This window comes from Trichomycterus rosablanca, chromosome 10 (assembly GCF_030014385.1).
Source record: "Trichomycterus rosablanca isolate fTriRos1 chromosome 10, fTriRos1.hap1, whole genome shotgun sequence".
NCBI lineage: Eukaryota > Metazoa > Chordata > Actinopteri > Siluriformes > Trichomycteridae > Trichomycterus > Trichomycterus rosablanca.
This window is the reverse complement of record NC_085997.1, coordinates 20147459-20165349: the sequence shown is the minus strand read 5'-3', so window position 1 is coordinate 20165349 and position 17891 is coordinate 20147459. Positions and strand designations below refer to the sequence as shown.

The 17891-nt window shown below is 37.6% G+C and overlaps 1 protein-coding gene across 1 annotated transcript in view; it reads right to left on the bottom strand.

The window, feature by feature from the left end:
* Nucleotides 1-202: 202 nt before the first annotated feature.
* The window catches only part of LOC134321286 (testican-2-like), an 84485-nt gene continuing 66796 nt past the window's right edge, over nt 203-17891 (bottom strand). Inside the window, exons 3-10 of the mRNA XM_063002938.1 lie at nt 13556-13670; nt 10603-10708; nt 8317-8443; nt 7979-8098; nt 7655-7873; nt 6529-6591; nt 1620-1757; nt 203-594 (exon numbers count right to left, since the gene is read on the bottom strand). Of these exons, the coding sequence (XP_062859008.1) occupies nt 446-594; nt 1620-1757; nt 6529-6591; nt 7655-7873; nt 7979-8098; nt 8317-8443; nt 10603-10708; nt 13556-13670 (1037 nt within the window). The 3' untranslated portion in view covers nt 203-445. The remainder of the gene's footprint in view (nt 595-1619; nt 1758-6528; nt 6592-7654; nt 7874-7978; nt 8099-8316; nt 8444-10602; nt 10709-13555; nt 13671-17891) is intronic.

The following is a 17891-nucleotide window of genomic DNA, read 5'->3' as shown; positions in this document are numbered from 1 at the left end:
ACTAGTGGTAGCTCCATCACATAGCATTATGCAAGCAAGCATGACATACTTCTTTTGAGATCATTTGTTCCATGAAATAGCCATAAAAGTAACTGCATTTCTATATAGTTCTGTGTTCTGAGCATTAATGTATGATACAAACGCAGAACAGACAGCCATCCACAAAAATCAGAAATAATTTTGGATGTGAGATTACGAGAAAATATGCTAAGCAGAATGGGTTCAATATTTATATGTAAAATGTAAGATGTTTTACTGTAATGGCTGTGAGGGTATTGTTTACTGGAATTTTTGCTATTGAAACTTTAAAGAAATAATTAAATTCATATAAGTCAGTGAAAATTCCCCTGGTCGACCTTTTCATCAAGCTATGTGTTACAAAATGAAATCAAGACTGGGAAAAGGCTTTAAGGAGCAAAAGCACAATAAGAATGCTAAAAATTTTCTACCAGATGTATCCTCCATCATCAGTCTCCTCTGGCTCAGGCTCCTCTTCCTCCTCAGCCTCTTCTGCATTTTCCTCTGTCTCTTTCTCTTCTTCATCTTCCCATCCCACACCACTGCCGAAATCTCCAGAGTAGCCCACTAACTCATCTGAACCACACAGAGAGAGAGACATAACTAAAATGTTTGTCAAACATTATGTTATGTAAATGATCCTGTATCATGTACATACAGAACAATAATTATTGGCACCCTTGGTAAGGACTGGTAAAAAATGAATGAGAAAAGATGATAGCTTTTTGGGGTCAACTATTTTTCAACTATTTTTCAATGACATCATGAGCTTTATGAAGTACCAGAATATTTCATTAAAATACAGCTGCCTCTGCCAAAAAGCTAAGGCTGCATAGTGGTTGAGTCTTCCTGCAGGACAGTGTTCAAGAATGTGTCCAAATCCACACACAAAAAACAAGCTCTTGCCATGATCATACTAGTTGCCTGACAAAACTATATTAAAAACCTTTGCATGAGCTAAAAAGGAAATTCCAAAATTATGGACCTAGGAGCCTAAAAGATTAAGGAGTGCACTTAAATTTCTTACTCAGTATTCTCTGATCTCATTAAGCACAATTTATTACCACAAAGACATTTTACAAACTTCTCTGGAGGTGCATCAACATACAATACAATAAAACAGCATTTTAGTATAGGCCACACTATAAATTATTTCACTCTAGTGAATAGTCATTTTAAGACTGTAAAGGAAGAAAGGGGAACTAGAGTTCAGGGTGGCATCATCTTTTTGAAGGGCAGTCAACCCCCCTTTTCTATTTATTTATTTAAACAACAAAAACATGAAGAAATGTAGAGGTCATAAGAAGAACGTGGGTGTAGGGATTTATCAAGGAAGAGAGAAGGAAATGATGGGTAAATATATAGGCAGTCAATTAAGATTTGGGAGGAGTTTTAACTGTGATTAATTTGTAATTAATTTCATAACTTTTTTAAACTCAAGTTTCGCCACCTACTTCAACTTAGTTTCTAAAATGAATCCAATATAGTAAATATGTCTTACAATGCCGTCAATTACCATGTTCACCAAAATCAAATGCAATCACGTTTATTTAATTGAAAATGCCAAAAACAATAACAAACATTTAATATGTGCCACTCACCACAGTCAGGCTTGCCATGAACGCGTGATCCAGGGACCTCACTGCCATGTGCATCAACACACCAGCATTCTGCTTTGCTCTGATCACACTGTTGCTTCCTGTAGTAGCCGTCCTCATCACAGCTGGGGATGTACATACCTACACACAATAAACACACCTCAATATAGATTTGTACTGCTGTTGAGCAGTGAACCAGACATGCACATACTCAGGTTGTTTAAACGGCACTCTATTTTGTTGCTGAACAATGATGTCATAAAATAACAGGGTGCCTGAATGTCAATGTAGAGATTTAAGATAAGAATGAAAATAAAAACTGGAAAGCTTATCGGCAGACAGAGATGGTCTAGTTCCCGTTGAGAGCCTGCAGCCAGAGGACTCTTTCATTAAACAAAAGGTTTGAGTCTAGTTGAAAGCAGTTTGCAACTGGCACAGTGTCCTTTAACATGGGCTTTATAGCAGGAAAATAATGCTTTTTACGGAGCCACTCCTTCGTTGCCCGAGCGGTGTGTTTGGGATCATTGTCATGCTGGAAGACCCAGCCACGTTCCATCTTCAATGCTCTCACTGATGGAAGGAGGTTTTGGCTTAAAATCTCACGATACATGGCCCCGTTCATTCTTCCCTTAACACGGATCAGTCGTCCTGTCCCCTTTGCAGAAAAACAGCCCCGAAGCATGATGTTTCCACCCCCATGCTTCACAGTAGGTATGGTGTTCTTGAGTTCTTCTTCTTCCTCCAAACACGACGAGTTGAGTTTTTACCTAAAAGTTCCATTTTGGTTTCATCAGACCACATGATATTCTCCCAATCCTCTTCTGGATCATCCATATGCTCTCTGGCAAACTTCAGACGGGCCTGGACATGTACTGGCTTAAGCAGGGGGACACGCCTGGCACTGCAGGATTTGAGTCCGTCTCGGCGTAGTGTGTTACTGATGGTAGCCTTTGTTACTTTGGTCCCAGCTCTCTGCAGTTCATTCATCAGGTCCCTCCGTGCAGTTCTGGGATTTTTGCTCACCGTTCTCATGATCATTTTGACTCCACGGGATCGAGGGAGATTATTAATGGTCTTGTATGTCTTCCATTTTCTTACAATTGCTCCCACAGTTTATTTATTCACACCAACCTGCTTGCCTATTGTAGATTCACTCTTCCCAGCCTGGTGCAGGTCTACAATTTTCTTCCTGGTGTCCTTCGACAGCTCTTTGGTCTTGGCCATGGTTGAGTTTGGAGTCTGACTGTTTGAGGCTGTGGACAGGTGTCTTTTATACAGATAACGAGGTCAAACAGGTGCCATTAATACAGGTAACGAGTGGAGGACAGAAGAGCTTCATAAAGAAGAAGTTACAGGTCTGTGAGAGCCAGAAATCTTGCTTGTTTGTGGGTGACCAAATACTTATTTTCCACCATAATTTACAAATAAATTCTTTAAAAATCCTACAATGTGATCTCCTGGATTTTTTTTTCTCATTTTGTCTCTCATAGTTGAAGTGTACCTATGATGAAAATTACAGACCTCTCTCATCTTTCTAAGTAGGAGAACCTGCACAATCAGTGGCTGACTAAATACTTTTTGGCCCCACTGTATATACGTATATATATATAAACTGCGTAATGTTTCATCTCTACAGTTTATTCAGGTTATTCTATCACGGTTGTAAACATGATTTATATTTGTGATGTTTGTAGTTTTTTTAAAAACACATTTGTATCTGATATTTATATGGACTAAGCGTTTACATGGACTGTATTAATTAACACTTTTTATAGCTACAGTCAATAACTTCTATATAATGTCTGGTAACTTGATTGTTTTAGGTATTTATAGGTATTTAAATGGTAATTTATAACAATATTTCCCAGTAATTTTTCTGCACAACACAGTATTAAAAGCTTTTCTTAATAGATCTATGAAATAATCATATATGTGTTTTGTTATTGATGCATAATATTAAAATAATTTAATATAATATTATAATATTAAAATATTTTGAAAGCATGATTTATGATTATCATCAGCATATGCAATTTGTTGAGGGGGTCCAACTTTTTTTTTTTTGAACTGGGGCCCATGAGCTCCTAGTTACACCACTGGTGTTGCATCTAGAAATGGTTCTTGCAATAAAAATGTGCATAACTGTTCAAATTTTGCTTAATTATTAGTTTGCGATTAATTGCGATTAAACGCGATTAATTTGGCTCTTTAATCGCAATTAATCTCGATTAAAAAATTTAATCGCATGACAGCCCTAATATATATATATACAGTGCCTTGCAAAAGTATTCGGCCCCCTTGAACTTTTCAACCTTTTGCCACATTTCAGGCTTCAAACATAACGATATGAAATTGTAATTTTTTTGTGAAGAATCAACAACAAGTGGGACACAATCGTGAAGTGGAACGAAATTTATTGGATATTTTAAACTTTTTTTAGAAATAAAAAACTAAAAAGTGGGGCGTGCAATATTATTCGGCCCCTTTACTTTCAGTGCAGCAAACTCACTCCAGAAGTTCAGTGAGGATCTCTGAATGATCCAATGTTGACCTAAATGACTGATGGTGATAAATAGAATCCACCTGTGTGTAATCAAGTCTCCGTATAAATGCACCTGCTCTGTGATAGTCTCAGAGTTCTGTTTAAAGCGCAGAGAGCATCATGAAGACCAAGGAACACACCAGGCAGGTCCGAGATACTGTTGTGGAGAAGTTTAAAGCCGGATTTGGATACAAAAAGATTTCCCAAGCTTTAAACATCTTAAGGAGCACTGTGCAAGCGATTATATTGAAATGGAAGGAGTATCAGACCACTGCAAATCTACCAAGACCCGGCCGTCCCTCTAAACTTTCAGCTCAAACAAGGAGAAGACTGATCAGAGATGCAGCCAAGAGGCCCATGATCACTCTGAATGAACTGCAGAGATCTACAGCTGAGGTGGGAGACTCTGTCCATAGGACACAATCAGTCGTACACTGCACAAATCTGGCCTTTATGGAAGAGTGGCAAGAAGAAAGCCATTTCTCAAAGATATCCATAAAAAGTCACCTGGGAGACACACCAAACATGTGGAAGAAGGTGCTCTGGTCAGATGAAACCAAAATCGAACTTTTTGGCCACAATGCAAAACGTTATGTTTGGCGTAAAAGCAACACAGCTCATCACCCTGAACACACCATCCCCACTGTCAAACATGGTGGTGGCAGCATCATGGTTTGGGCCTGCTTTTCTTCAGCAGGGACAGGGAAGATGGTTAAAATTGATGGGAAGATGGATGGAGCCAAATACAGGACCATTCTGGAAGAAAACCTGTTGCAGTCTGCAAAAGACCTGAGACTGGGACGGAGATTTATCTTCCAACAAGACAATGATCCAAAACATAAAGCAAAATCTACAATGGAATGGTTCACAAATAAACGTATCCAGGTGTTAGAATGGCCAAGTCAAAGTCCAGACCTGAATCCCATTGAGAATCTGTGGAAAGAGCTGAAAACTGCTGTTCACAAACGCTCTCCATCCAACCTCACTGAGCTCGAGCTGTTTTGCAAGGAAGAATGGGCAAAAATGTCTGTCTCTCGATGTGCAAAACTGATAGAGACATACCCCAAGCGACTTGCAGCTGTAATCGCAGCAAAAGGTGGCGCTACAAAGTATTAACGCAAGGGGGCTGAATAATATTGCACGCCCCACTTTTTAGTTTTTTATTTCTAAAAAAAGTTTAAAATATCCAATAAATTTCGTTCCACTTCACGATTGTGTCCCACTTGTTGTTGATTCTTCACAAAAAATTACAATTTCATATCGTTATGTTTGAAGCCTGAAATGTGGCAAAAGGTTGAAAAGTTCAAGGGGGCCGAATACTTTTGCAAGGCACTGTATATACATATATATATAGTACATATAAGCACATACAAGTCATTTCCATACCCTGAATGTTCAAGGTTGAAATTCTAAATACAAATATTTTTCTTTACATAAAATATATTTTAATAGGATATATTGAGGAAAACAGATGTCTGTTTTCTGGATACTGGACATTGATTGACAGTGCAAAAGAAAAGCATTGACAGCACTTTGACTGGTTGACAGTTTCTGTCTCCCTTAGGGACATCTGTCATTCTAAACTCTGCATTACAGCTCAATGCAGGAGTCTGAATGAGAGAGAAAAGAAGGAAGTGAAAATAATATGACAACAGGAAAAGTTATGGAAAGTTAATATTTAGTGCCCTTTTGCACTTGCACTGATCTGGTCTAGTTTTAAAAAGGCAGTGATTAAGTCTTGAAGGACACACGCTGTCCCAAACCCTATTAGAGAGTTGATAAGTGTTTGCAAGTGGGAATTGAGAACAACGTAATTGGCAGAAAATGGGTAGAATATAGCAACCATCATTCTTCATCATTCTTTAAGAACAGTTATTTGTTTTCAGCCTTTTTTTGTTTTCATGTATGTCTTTGCACACCTGCCTGAATCAAGCAGGCTAGCACTAAGAAATTTGCCCAGAGAGAAAATGGACATAACACAATCCTCTCGTTTTCATTAATTCAACGTGATTTTCAGTATGTGGCTAACTAGTCTACACAGCTTCACAGGTAGCCTACACACCATACAGATACAGCACGGAAAAAGTGTTTCAACTATCAGCAGTGGACAAATGTATAGTGTAAAAGTGTATTAAAATAGTGTATGAAAAACCTCCTTTAACTGAGAGAGACACAAATGAACAGCATATTTTTAAATACACACAAAAAACATTTGTTCTTCACATTTAGACCACAGAGATACCCTTTGTATCCAGTTTATGACATTGATACCCCTGTATCAAAAAGAAAATCAAATACAAGCACACATATACTGTAGTTATAACCTCAATGTGCACACACTAACACACATGCATATAATTTATATTGTACCTGGTTTCCTCTTGGCTACCTCCTGTACTTGAAGCCTTTCAATCTCAGCCAAGCAGGGAGGTTCTAAAGGACAAAAAATACATCTCAAATGGCACATAAAAAAGTCTCAATTATAAAATAACACTAAAACACAGCATTACAGAAAGGCCATTCCGCCGAATCTGTGCCATTTCCGTCCCCAGAACATTATATGTATATATGTATATGAAAATTAACTTTAAAATGCATTTGCACATTGATCTTATTGTGAATTTAAGATATATAATTTAAAATGTTGATAAAAACTCCATATAACACTGAAAAAATAGTATTTTTTATGTCCCCACTCTAACACTACACCTTACAATGAAATATAATAAGTAAAATCCTTTTGTTCTTGCATTGTTTGGTGACTCCATACCCCATCAATGTTTTTAATATTTATTTTCCTTAAAAAATGTATAATAATTGTGATTAAAATGTTTAAGTCATATCCCCAGGTTTTCACTCTGTCCTGTTATCCTAACATTTATCCTTCTGAAAAAATTGGTACAAGTTGTTTGCATCGACTGAAGGCCACATAAAAACCAAAAGTAAGTTCTCCCTTTTCCCCATGTATGTTTGATAATATTGTAACTCTGACTGAGATTAGTCTCAATGTACATTTCTATTACTTACATTTTTTTCTTAGCTGTTGTTTATTTTTTTTTTAAAACATCACTAGACTGTGCCAAGTGTTCTTATGCTGCTACCATGAACTCCATGCTGCTATATTTCATGCATTTACTAATTCTATGTTAAAAACTCAGTCATGTTATTTTCAGTCCTGTTACTCATACACAGCCATATTCCACTTAAAAACCTTGTAAAAATGAAACAAAGTTGCCTGAGATTGACCAAAACACATTAGTAGTTAAGTATGTGTGTTACTAGATTCAGCGTTAAACAAAGATAAAATATGAAGTTTAATTTCATCGGTTACTACATGCAAATGGCACCCATTCGACGGAATGGCCCAGAAACATGCTAAAAAGTTAGAATAGAAACATAAATAATAGGAACCTAAAAGGAATGTAAGTGAGAGCACAGTGAGCAGGATCAACAGATAAATATTTATAGCCAGGACAGAAAAAATAAAGCAACTCACTCTCCCTCCAGAAGCAGAGACACCACTCAGCTGTAGAGACCTTTCCATCACGATACGAGTCGCAGGAGTTGAAGAACGGTCTGATACACACCTCGTACTTCTCCAGGTTAATAGCAGCCAGCTCAGAGTGGTCCAGGTACAAGTCATTACTAGTGTCCAGCTTAGAGAACATCCAGCCAATGGAGTCCTTGCAGCCTGCCACCAAATTCCTCTCAAACACTGCAGCATGATAAAGCAGATTAATCTGTTAGTATGCATGAATAAAGTTGTGTGCCATTTAGTTTGTGGATGTTTATGAGAGACAATGTGTGTGCTGTTGTGAACCTGAGGCTGTTCCCGATCCCTGTCTGCCAGAGCTGTTCATTTTGGCATTGCCATGGAGAAGCTGGAACCAGTCCCTGAGTCTGTCCCCCAAATCAGCCAAGTCCTGACCTGTGCAGCTCTCTACAGACAAGCAGTGATTGAGAGAAATAAAGGAGTCAGTGTGAAACAGCACAGTATAGTTGTAGACTGACATACCAAGTGGTTAGCAGAATACGCATCATTTTCTAATAAACATTCAATTTACCAATTAAAACTTTGGTCTCTGTGTGACTGTTTAGTACAGTTATTATTTTATTATACACTGATACTGGTAGCATGCACTGACAGAATTTGCTCACCTGGTTTTGGAGTGAGTGCTTTCTCTACCTCAGGTTTTGGGACAGGCTCACTAAGACACGGACAAGGTCCTGCACACTTAACACTAAGCTCCTTTTCATTCAAACATGCCTGCTGCTCCAGCTTACACTGGAGAGAAATGAAAAGAGACATTCCAATAAAACTGCAAAAAAAGTCTATTCTATCCATCCATTCATCCCTCTCTCTTTCTCTCTCACTCAATTTTAATTTCAATTTAATTTAATTTAATGGTGCTTTATTGGCATGACAAATATTTACATTTGTTTCGCCAAAGCTTTAATGAAGAAAAAAAATGAATAAGCTAAACAAAAGGTTAAATAAAATAACAACTACAATAACAACACCACTACTACCACCACCAATGACAGTAATAACATCAATAATAAAATATACTACAGTGGCAACACTCCTATTATCTGTCTCATAAATAAAAATAATAATAATAACAACAACAACAACAATAATAACTACAGTATAATAATGTAACAACAATAACAACAATAATAATAATAATCCAAATGTTTGATAATAATAATAAGAACAACAACAATAATAATAATATAGATTAAACTGTCAGCTCATGGATCTGTATCTCTGATATGGTCTCTCTCGCTCTCTCTCTCTCTCTCTGGGACAGAGACAGGTTTACCTCTGTGTTACATCACCCTTCCTATCATTTACCATTTTTAATCATTTGGAAACTGGGATACTAAGGCTTACAGTTTTGAAAGTGGAATTTTTGTACATTCTTGCTTGATAAAAGACTTTAGCTTCTCAACAATCGGTGGTCGCCATTGTCTGATTCTCCCCTTAATGATGTGCCATACATTTTCAGTAGGAGAAGGTTTGGAATGCGTGCAGATCAGTCAAGCACTTGTTCCCAGTGTCTACGCTATTGTAGCATGGGCTGAATGAGGCCTGACATTGTGTTTTTTGTCTTTGGCACAGAGAAACCAACATCTATTTTTTATGAAAACATGCTGAAATGTGGCCTTACAATTCTATCTGAAATTAATTTGGGGCTAGAGAACTAAGCAGCGTTTCTGCATAGAAATAATGTATTGCTTTGTCTTTGTGTATAAAAGAGGTTGGTGCAGTAGCATACTGTGTTAAGTGACAATGATTTTCTGAGGTACTCCCAAGCCCATGTGGCTATATTTGTCACAGTAGCATGATGGTTTCTCATGCAATGCCATCTGAGTGCTCGAAGGTCCCACACATTTAACAGTGGTTTCTAGCTTGGCACTACTCGGACTGAGATTTTTCTGGACTAAATCTTTGTAGAATGTTATGTAAGGTAGATGAATCAAAATTATTCCAGAATCTTCAGAATCTTCCACTGATAAATGTTCTATTTAAATTGACTGACTATTGTCACAACCAATATTTGCTTGCAAAGATCAAGCTTTTGGTGGATCCTCCTTTCATACCCAACCATGTTACCCTCAATTGTTACAGTCACTTGCTAAAATGTTCAAAACTGTGTAACTTGATTAATTTGATTCTTTACTTGTGGATGATAACATGTCCTGTACATTAGCTACAGAAATAAAAGAGCAAAACATCTCCATCTCAATGCACCTTAATAACTGCTACACAATGCTGATGTTTTTGCTCTGTTCACAATTTACACTGCACTGCTTTATTGCACTTTTTAAATAAATCTACAATAATAGTTCAGTTATTACTGTAAAATTACTTCCAGAATCCATTTTTTATGTTTGAATAGCTTTTCTGTTTTGCGCTCTTGCCTACACTGTATTGTCTCTACATGTATTATTTATTATTTGCATGCAGGCACATATTGATACTAAATCTATATACTAACAATTGGTGCATTAAACAACCTTCAATCGTGAGACTCGACTTTTCATTTGTGTGCGTGTTGGAATGTGACTGCGTGTGTGAGAGAGGGTGGCTAAAGCTGAGTGCAGCAGTTTGATTAATGGCTGCCGCTGATTAGAGTGGCGGATCACTCGCCCGCTGCTGAGTTTATTGATTAAGATATTGTTTTTAATTCTGACCTTGCGCACAAGAGGTCCAAAAACCATATGCCATCCATTCCCTCCCTTTCATCACTTCTATTCTGCTGTCTTTTTTCTCCTTTGGCCCTCCCTCCCCTAAACTCCTCTCTAGCTATTTCGAATGGAGTCACCCTTATAAATATTTGATTTGGTTCCCAGCTGTGCAAGATCAGCAATGTTAATGCACCATTGTGGGTGTGTGTATATGTGGGTGTTGGAGGAAGATGGATGAAGGGTGTGTACCTGGGAGGCGTAATTATGTCCATCGGATCCACACACAGGGTTGTAGGAGGACAGTGGACACGGTTTACAGCTGCTAACATGAGGCTTCAGTTCAGGCTGCCTGACTCTGCAATACAACCGAATACATACTGTATTAGTGTATACAATTACATTTACATTTTCAGCATTTAGCAGACGCCTTTATCCAAAGAGACTTACAGTACAGTTACAGTATACAATCTGAGCAATTGAGGGTTAAGGGCCTTGCTCAAGGGCCCAACAGCAGCAACCTGGCAGTGGTGAGTCTTGAACCAGTGACCTTTTGATTACTAGTCCAGTACCCTAACCACTAGGCTACAATTCGTTTGTGATTTCAGTGTGGGCTTTCTCTGGGTGCTCTGGTTTCCTCCCGAGTCCAGAAACATGCAGTCAGGCCAACTGAAGCTACTAACTGCCCTAAGTGTGAGAGTGTGCATGTGTTTGTGTATATGTTGCCCTGTGACAGACTGGGGACCTATCCGGGGTGCTTTCTTTTGCCCAATTAATCAGACCCATTGCAACCATGGCCAGGATAAAGCGGTGGTAAAAAAAAAGACAATGGATAAATGAATGAATAAATCTATTAATTAATTAATCACAATCCTGGTAGAGAAAATTACCCTTTAAATACAATTTAAACTAGTGAAACCTCATTTAGCAGTAATAGCAACCATATATTTCCTGTAGAAATTATTTACAGTTTAATTAATTTACATATAAGTTCAAGCTTCAGGCAATGGACCAATGAATATTTAGAGCAAAGTTTAGGGCAAAGTTTACACTTATTTAGTTTACAGTTTTTTCTTATAGAACAGAAACTTTAGCCAGTTCAAAATATTTCTGTAGAAATATGTTGTTAACTGTGTGTGCTTTTTCACCTTATTTAGCATGCAACACTTTCTTATTGTGAACTGAACACTCGATGCCTCCCGTTTTATTTATATTTCCAGCATTTAGGCAATTGAGGCTTAAGGACTTTGTTCAGGAGTCCAAAAGTGGCAATTTGTCAGTGGTGGGATTTAAACCAGCAACCTTCTGATCAATAGTCCAGTCTATACCACTATTCCTCCTTTTTCAGTTTTCGATTGGGAAATATTTATCTGTTGTACATGATTACAGAATTAGTTTGAGAAGAAAAATAAGACTTAAACATTGTTTAACACTGTACATTTGGAAAAGTTGTCTGCCCAAAGGTTCATATACTATTTCAAGCCCATCTATGTAGTACTGCCAGGAACTAGTAAAATCATTAGTCATTGCTTATAGCTGAGTGTGTGTGTATAATTATGACTTCAGTAACTTTCTGTTACCACACCAATTACATTTATTACATACATTCCTTTTTTCATAGTATTTTCAGGTATTTGCATATTTCCAGTGGTAAATATGAACAAACGTTACTGTTTATGTCATTATCCTAAAACCAGCATATCCCAAAGCCAGCACACAGATAATGACAATTCCCTGTTCACCAGCTTATGGCTGCAAAAATGACCCCTAATGTGAGCAACTTCATCAGCATCTAATGGAGCTGAAAAAGAGAAGAAAAAGAAATAATTGTCTCATTTCTCTCTTTCACTTGCATGTGCTTACATTCACACAGTCTGAGTCATAAGGGAGAAATAAATGTTCATTGCTACAGTTACAGACTCCACAGGCTATGATGTTTTGGGCTATTAGTTTTCCTGATTCTGCTGTAGATCTTTCTGTTCCTTAGTGCAGCAGCCTAATGTGGCATATGGTGAACATTCAAATCTTAACTAAAATCAAACACAAATACACACACACATATCCCTCCTCACACAGGCATTTACATAAAGACACCAAGAAATTAGTATAGTTTATGAGTGTTATATATGGATTTATAAACCATGAACACAACTGATAAGACCTTTTTTTTTAGTCAATCTGTATTCCGCTGCTGGGGGATCCCTGATTGCATTTGAGGTGGGTATGTTGCTGCTCACGCCTCCTCCGACACGTGCGCAGTCCTAGCGGACACCTTCTTTTCGCCCATACACTCTGCACAGGTGCCTCTATCTGCTAATCAGGGTCCTTGTACAGTGTTTAAAGACCCCATCTACATAGTCCGTTCATCCCGCCCCCTAGCAGACAGTGTGGCCAGTCAGTGTCTGCTGCAGGCAATGCCAATTATGCCCGCTAGATGGTGCCCGGACGACCGGTGGCAACACTGAGTTTCAAACAGAGGAGTTCAGAATCCCGCTGTACCACCTGTGTGCCGATAAGACCTTTTTTAATAAGACCTGCACAGAGGTGAGGGAACTTGCATGACAAAGACATGGAAGCATGTGTTGTGCTGGCATGTTTATTAAGTGAAGGAGCATTACATGGGCTTACGGTCACTGTGTACACTTACTGGTCACTTTATGCCGGCCACCAAACATATTGGTTCCTCTTGTATGTATACTGTTAGAGACTATGGTTGTGAACTCATAGGTGTATGTGTGTATCTAATAACTTTTTTTCAAGTGTATATAAAAAAACTAAAAAAGCACCATGAAATAAAAGGCATATAATATATAGGGTGTGTTCGAAAAGCTAGGGAGCTCTCTACATAGACAGCATTTTACGTCATCCTATTGATTTTTAACTTGTATAAACTTGCACAAGTGTTTTTATTAGCAAGTTCGGGCTTGTCAGCGAATTTATCAATTTTCGGTACACAAAGGGAAATGTTAGTTGACATGCTAGCGCGCTGTGCCACCCCATCCCATTGGTTTGAATGGCAAGATGCTAAATGCGAAACCCGATGGAATCGCTGTCTAAGTAGCGCGTTCGAATAAACCTGCCTTTTAAGTCATTGACTTATTAGAATCCTCTCTACTGAGGCAGCTCCCTAGGTTTTCGAACACACCCATTGTGTACATAATTTACATAACAAAATCTGTAACTCGCATGCTCCCTTGTAACTTGCCTGTGCTCCAGTTTCTTGCGGTTGATGCACACAGGTCTCTCGTATCCATGGGCCACACACACTTTGTGCCGGCTACATTTCACCTTCTGACATGGGTCCTTGGTTGTGTCCACACCTGTAATGGATAGAAAAAAAAGAATGGATGGTTTTTATATTATTTACAGCTAAATAATATTGATTAAGAGCAGTTGTAGCCTAGTGGTTAAGGTACCAGACCAGTAATCAAAAGTTCGCTGGTTCAAGTCCCACCACTGCTAGGTTGGCACTGTTGGTCCTTAACCTTCAATTGCTTGGACAATATATAGTGTCACTAAAAGTCATTTAGGATAAAAGCATCTGCTAAATGCAAAAAATGCAAATGTAATGATGATGTCATTGAAAACTTGCTATTTGGGTCTTACAAATATTCTTGGGTTACAAGAATATAATGCACTATTTTAAAAAAAGCTTACAATGAGATTCAAAGCCACAGTTCAATTTATCCTTAGCTAAAAAATACAGGAATCTTGAATATATTTCTCTACTTTTCTCCAGCTTAGCATGAATAATTTAGGACAACTTACATTACATGAAAAAAAGACCTTGATGCAGAAACTGTGAAAGGAAACATACTGAAAGCACCACTTCGTGCTTTGGTAAAAAAAATGCCATCTGTTTCAAATGTCTGATGGCAAGCCAGAAAGAAAAGCTTACAAACAAACATCCTGATGCCTACCACACATTGAGCTAAAGTAAAGGCAACAGAAAAGTCTTCAGTAGACTTTCTCACCTTTTCTTTCCCAGCCTTTTCACCTTGCTAAAAAAAAATCACTCCCCTCGTTCACTGTGACTTTCTTGGTTCCACTGAAAGCATGCATTAAGCCTTCACTAGACATGCATGCAATACACACAAGATGCTTTACAGAAATGTATTCAAGCCCAGTGTACCAGGGGAATGATGACTGGTTTGGATTTTCAATAGCAGAGCCACCGTCATTCTGAAGTAGCTTTTTGTTTGATGCTAACAGCTTTTGCGATAAAGCAGTGTCTTGGCGAGAACAGATTGTATGTTCTTTTCTTTCAGTATGTCACTCTGGGTCTGACAGACCTCGGCCCACTCATGTTGATGGAGCATGGGACTCTATACGCAAGCACACACAGCTCTTATTATTCAATCTGACAGCTCTCTCACATGTTTAAGCCTTCAAACTGGCTCCTGGGAAAGTTATGTTTTTATTTTTTATTTTAAGCAGCTAGAAAAAAAACACTTTCTGTGAACAAGTGATAGTGATAAAATATGATTAAATATCAATATATTAGTCTGTACCAACCTAGGCAATGAAAAACATTATCACACAAGCCATGAACCATGTAAGGATAATTTTTCCCCAAAAAATATAATTATTGACCTTAAAGGCAAACAAGCCAAATGCAAAGCAACACAAGTAAAAAAAACAGCAGTGAATCTGTATATGGTTTCAGTAAACCTCAAAATGACCTTGGTTTACTAGGATCCAATTTTAAGTGTAAATAAATGTATGTGTAAGTAAATGTGTGTTGCAGTTAATTTACAAATTTAGAAAATTGAATTGAATATTTGAATTGAATAATTTGAATTAAATTGAATAATTGAACATTTTAACAACACAATAACAGCATTTTTTGGTGTGTGCAAGTGTGCAAAATCAGGAGATGAATGATCACTACAATACATTTCACAGAAGCAAAATTGAATTGGGCATGAGGAGTGATTTATCAAATTCGTACAAGCAGCTTTTCTAATACAAAAGATATAGCTTTTCAGAATCACTCAGTTTCTTTAAATTAGTTTAAAAAATGACTGTATATGCCCTTTAAATACATTTTTATTGAGGTCTATGAAGAGGAAAAGACTGTTGTCCTGAGCTGGAGTAATATCTCACTCATATACAGTACTGCAGCGGCAGCACAGCTGCCAGGCTCTGTAAGATAAATGTGTCATGATCGGTCTAAGGCATAGACGGTACATGGGAAAGAGAACATTCTAAAAACAAATGTTCCCAAATACAGTGGTACCTTGTAACTCAACGTCTCCTAAACTCAAAATCTTTGAAACTAGATGCCCATTTGTAGCCTTAAATTCGATGTTTACTTTAAACTCGACGTGTGTGCGTTTGTGTGCAATAACCGTCAAATTTACTCTGAAAGCGTCCACATGTATCTGTGTTTAGCTAGATTTTCCTCCTGTTTCACTTTTAAGCTTGTGTTATATAGCTCAGGGTGCTAAAAAAATTGTGAGAATCAGCTTTGCCGAGAGTCTAAAACACATCGTTAAAGAAAGATTACCGTGACTTAATGTATTAAAGAACAAAACAGAAAAACTAAACCTCTGCTCATAAGTTTTGAAATAAAATTTCTCACTCATTTTAGTACAATAGGTCACGTTAAGTGACTTTGTGCATCGGGTTTTATTGATTTTTAACTGTTTTTCAATTCTATTTCAGTGTTTTTATATTGTATTTGAGTTATTTTCAGTGTATAAGTGTCAAAAACAACCCCATTATTTTACATTAGCCTAAAATATATGCAGTTCCACAGAACCATGGAACACATTAACAGGTTTCCCATACATCCTTATGGAAAAAACCGCCTTAAAACTTCAAGGTACCACTGTATTTCCTAAATGTTGTTATCATCCAAAGATCATCCAAACGTATGCATGCATTGTTAGATAAATCACTTAAATATTAATGACTTAGTTGAAATGTAAACTAATTCAAAACCGCTTGATTTACTTATTTAAGTTTCATTTAACAGATATAAAATCTTGTTCATTTAAATTATATTAAAGTAGAATAAAACATTCTTTCATAAAGATCTTTAGATTGTTTGCAAGATTAAAGCACCTTTTTACATTCACTGTTACCTTAACATTTTTTTTTTTTACTTACTTACTGGTAGGAGTTTTAAAAATCAGTGCATCCCAGTGCATTACCAGGTTGAGACTTCCAGGTAATTAGGATAATGATTCAAGGGTGAACAGGCTAATACACTACTGGGAAAGGCATGTTGACCCCTCATGGATAAGCTCATTTTAAACTGCACAGTAAAGTAAGAGCTTCATGTCAACAGAATATGCCCATTAAAGTTGAACACATACAATTAATTGTATTGCATCCCACAGTTACAATCTTTCATTTACTGCATCACACCTAGGCATCACATTTTCAGCTTCAAGTGGAAGGAAACCAGAGTACCTGGGGGTAACCCAGACAACACTAAGAGAGCACATACAACTTCTCATAGTGACAAAACAATAAGCAATGTTGCTTTGTGTCACCCACTCTACCAGCTGCACCACTGTGTTATCCTTATCTTCAGTCATCAATAAGCAATTCCTAAACAGTTTGCATCTCAGTGGTGTATTTTTTATTTTATTCCATTTTTATGTTTTACCACCAATTTATTCTGGTCAGGGTTGCGATGGGTTCAGTTTTCCCAGACTCACTGGGCGCATGATGCTTATTTTATTGCGTGGCCTTAACCATCCCCTTTTTTCAGACATAGCCAATTATGTCTGTATCTAGACCCCCTACCAGCTGATAGCACTGCTAGGGATGTAAACCCTGGATCAAAGTGGTAGTGGGCTAGCAGTGGGCTAACGCAATTTACTGCTCATCCACCCGAGCACCTTTGATCCCAATTATGCCAAAGCTGTTTGAGTCTAAGACAGCATAATTTTCTCTGCTCTTTGGGTGAGCATGTGTACAGATAGACGGTACTGACTACACGCAATGCAAAATGGCAAGAGTGAACAAAAATGTTGCCATTACTGTTCTTTGTAGCAGGATTTATAACATTTTCTCCAAACTTATGAAAAAAACTTTATGGTTAATTTAAGAAGGAGTTAAATATGGACAACAAGGCTTTTTAGTACTGGCTGTTACAAGCACTATTCATGCAGGTATCATTTTAAGGTGAGGTCCCTAATGGAGGCAGCAATAAGAGCGGGCGAAGTCTTCAAGCTGTTGGTCCGGCTGGGTAGCTTGGCTGTGGATGGGTAGACTTGATGGGTTGCTGAGCTCATTCAAGTGATCCGGCAAGGATATATGTCAAAACCTGAGTCTAAACTCCAAATGAGCAAGCAAGGAGTAATGATATAGGCATTCGGAGGAGTTTCAGTCGTGTCCTTTTTCCCAAACCTAAGTTTTTCCATAACTCCATGAAGAACTTTTGCTTTTTGAATTTAAGTACTTAAATATTTGATAAAGCTTCAGGCCTTTTTTTATATATAAAAAAACTGGCAAAAATGCCTTAAGTTCATTTAATCAATTATTGTAGTTATTATTGCTGTCTAAAAATTGGTGCAGTTAAAAAG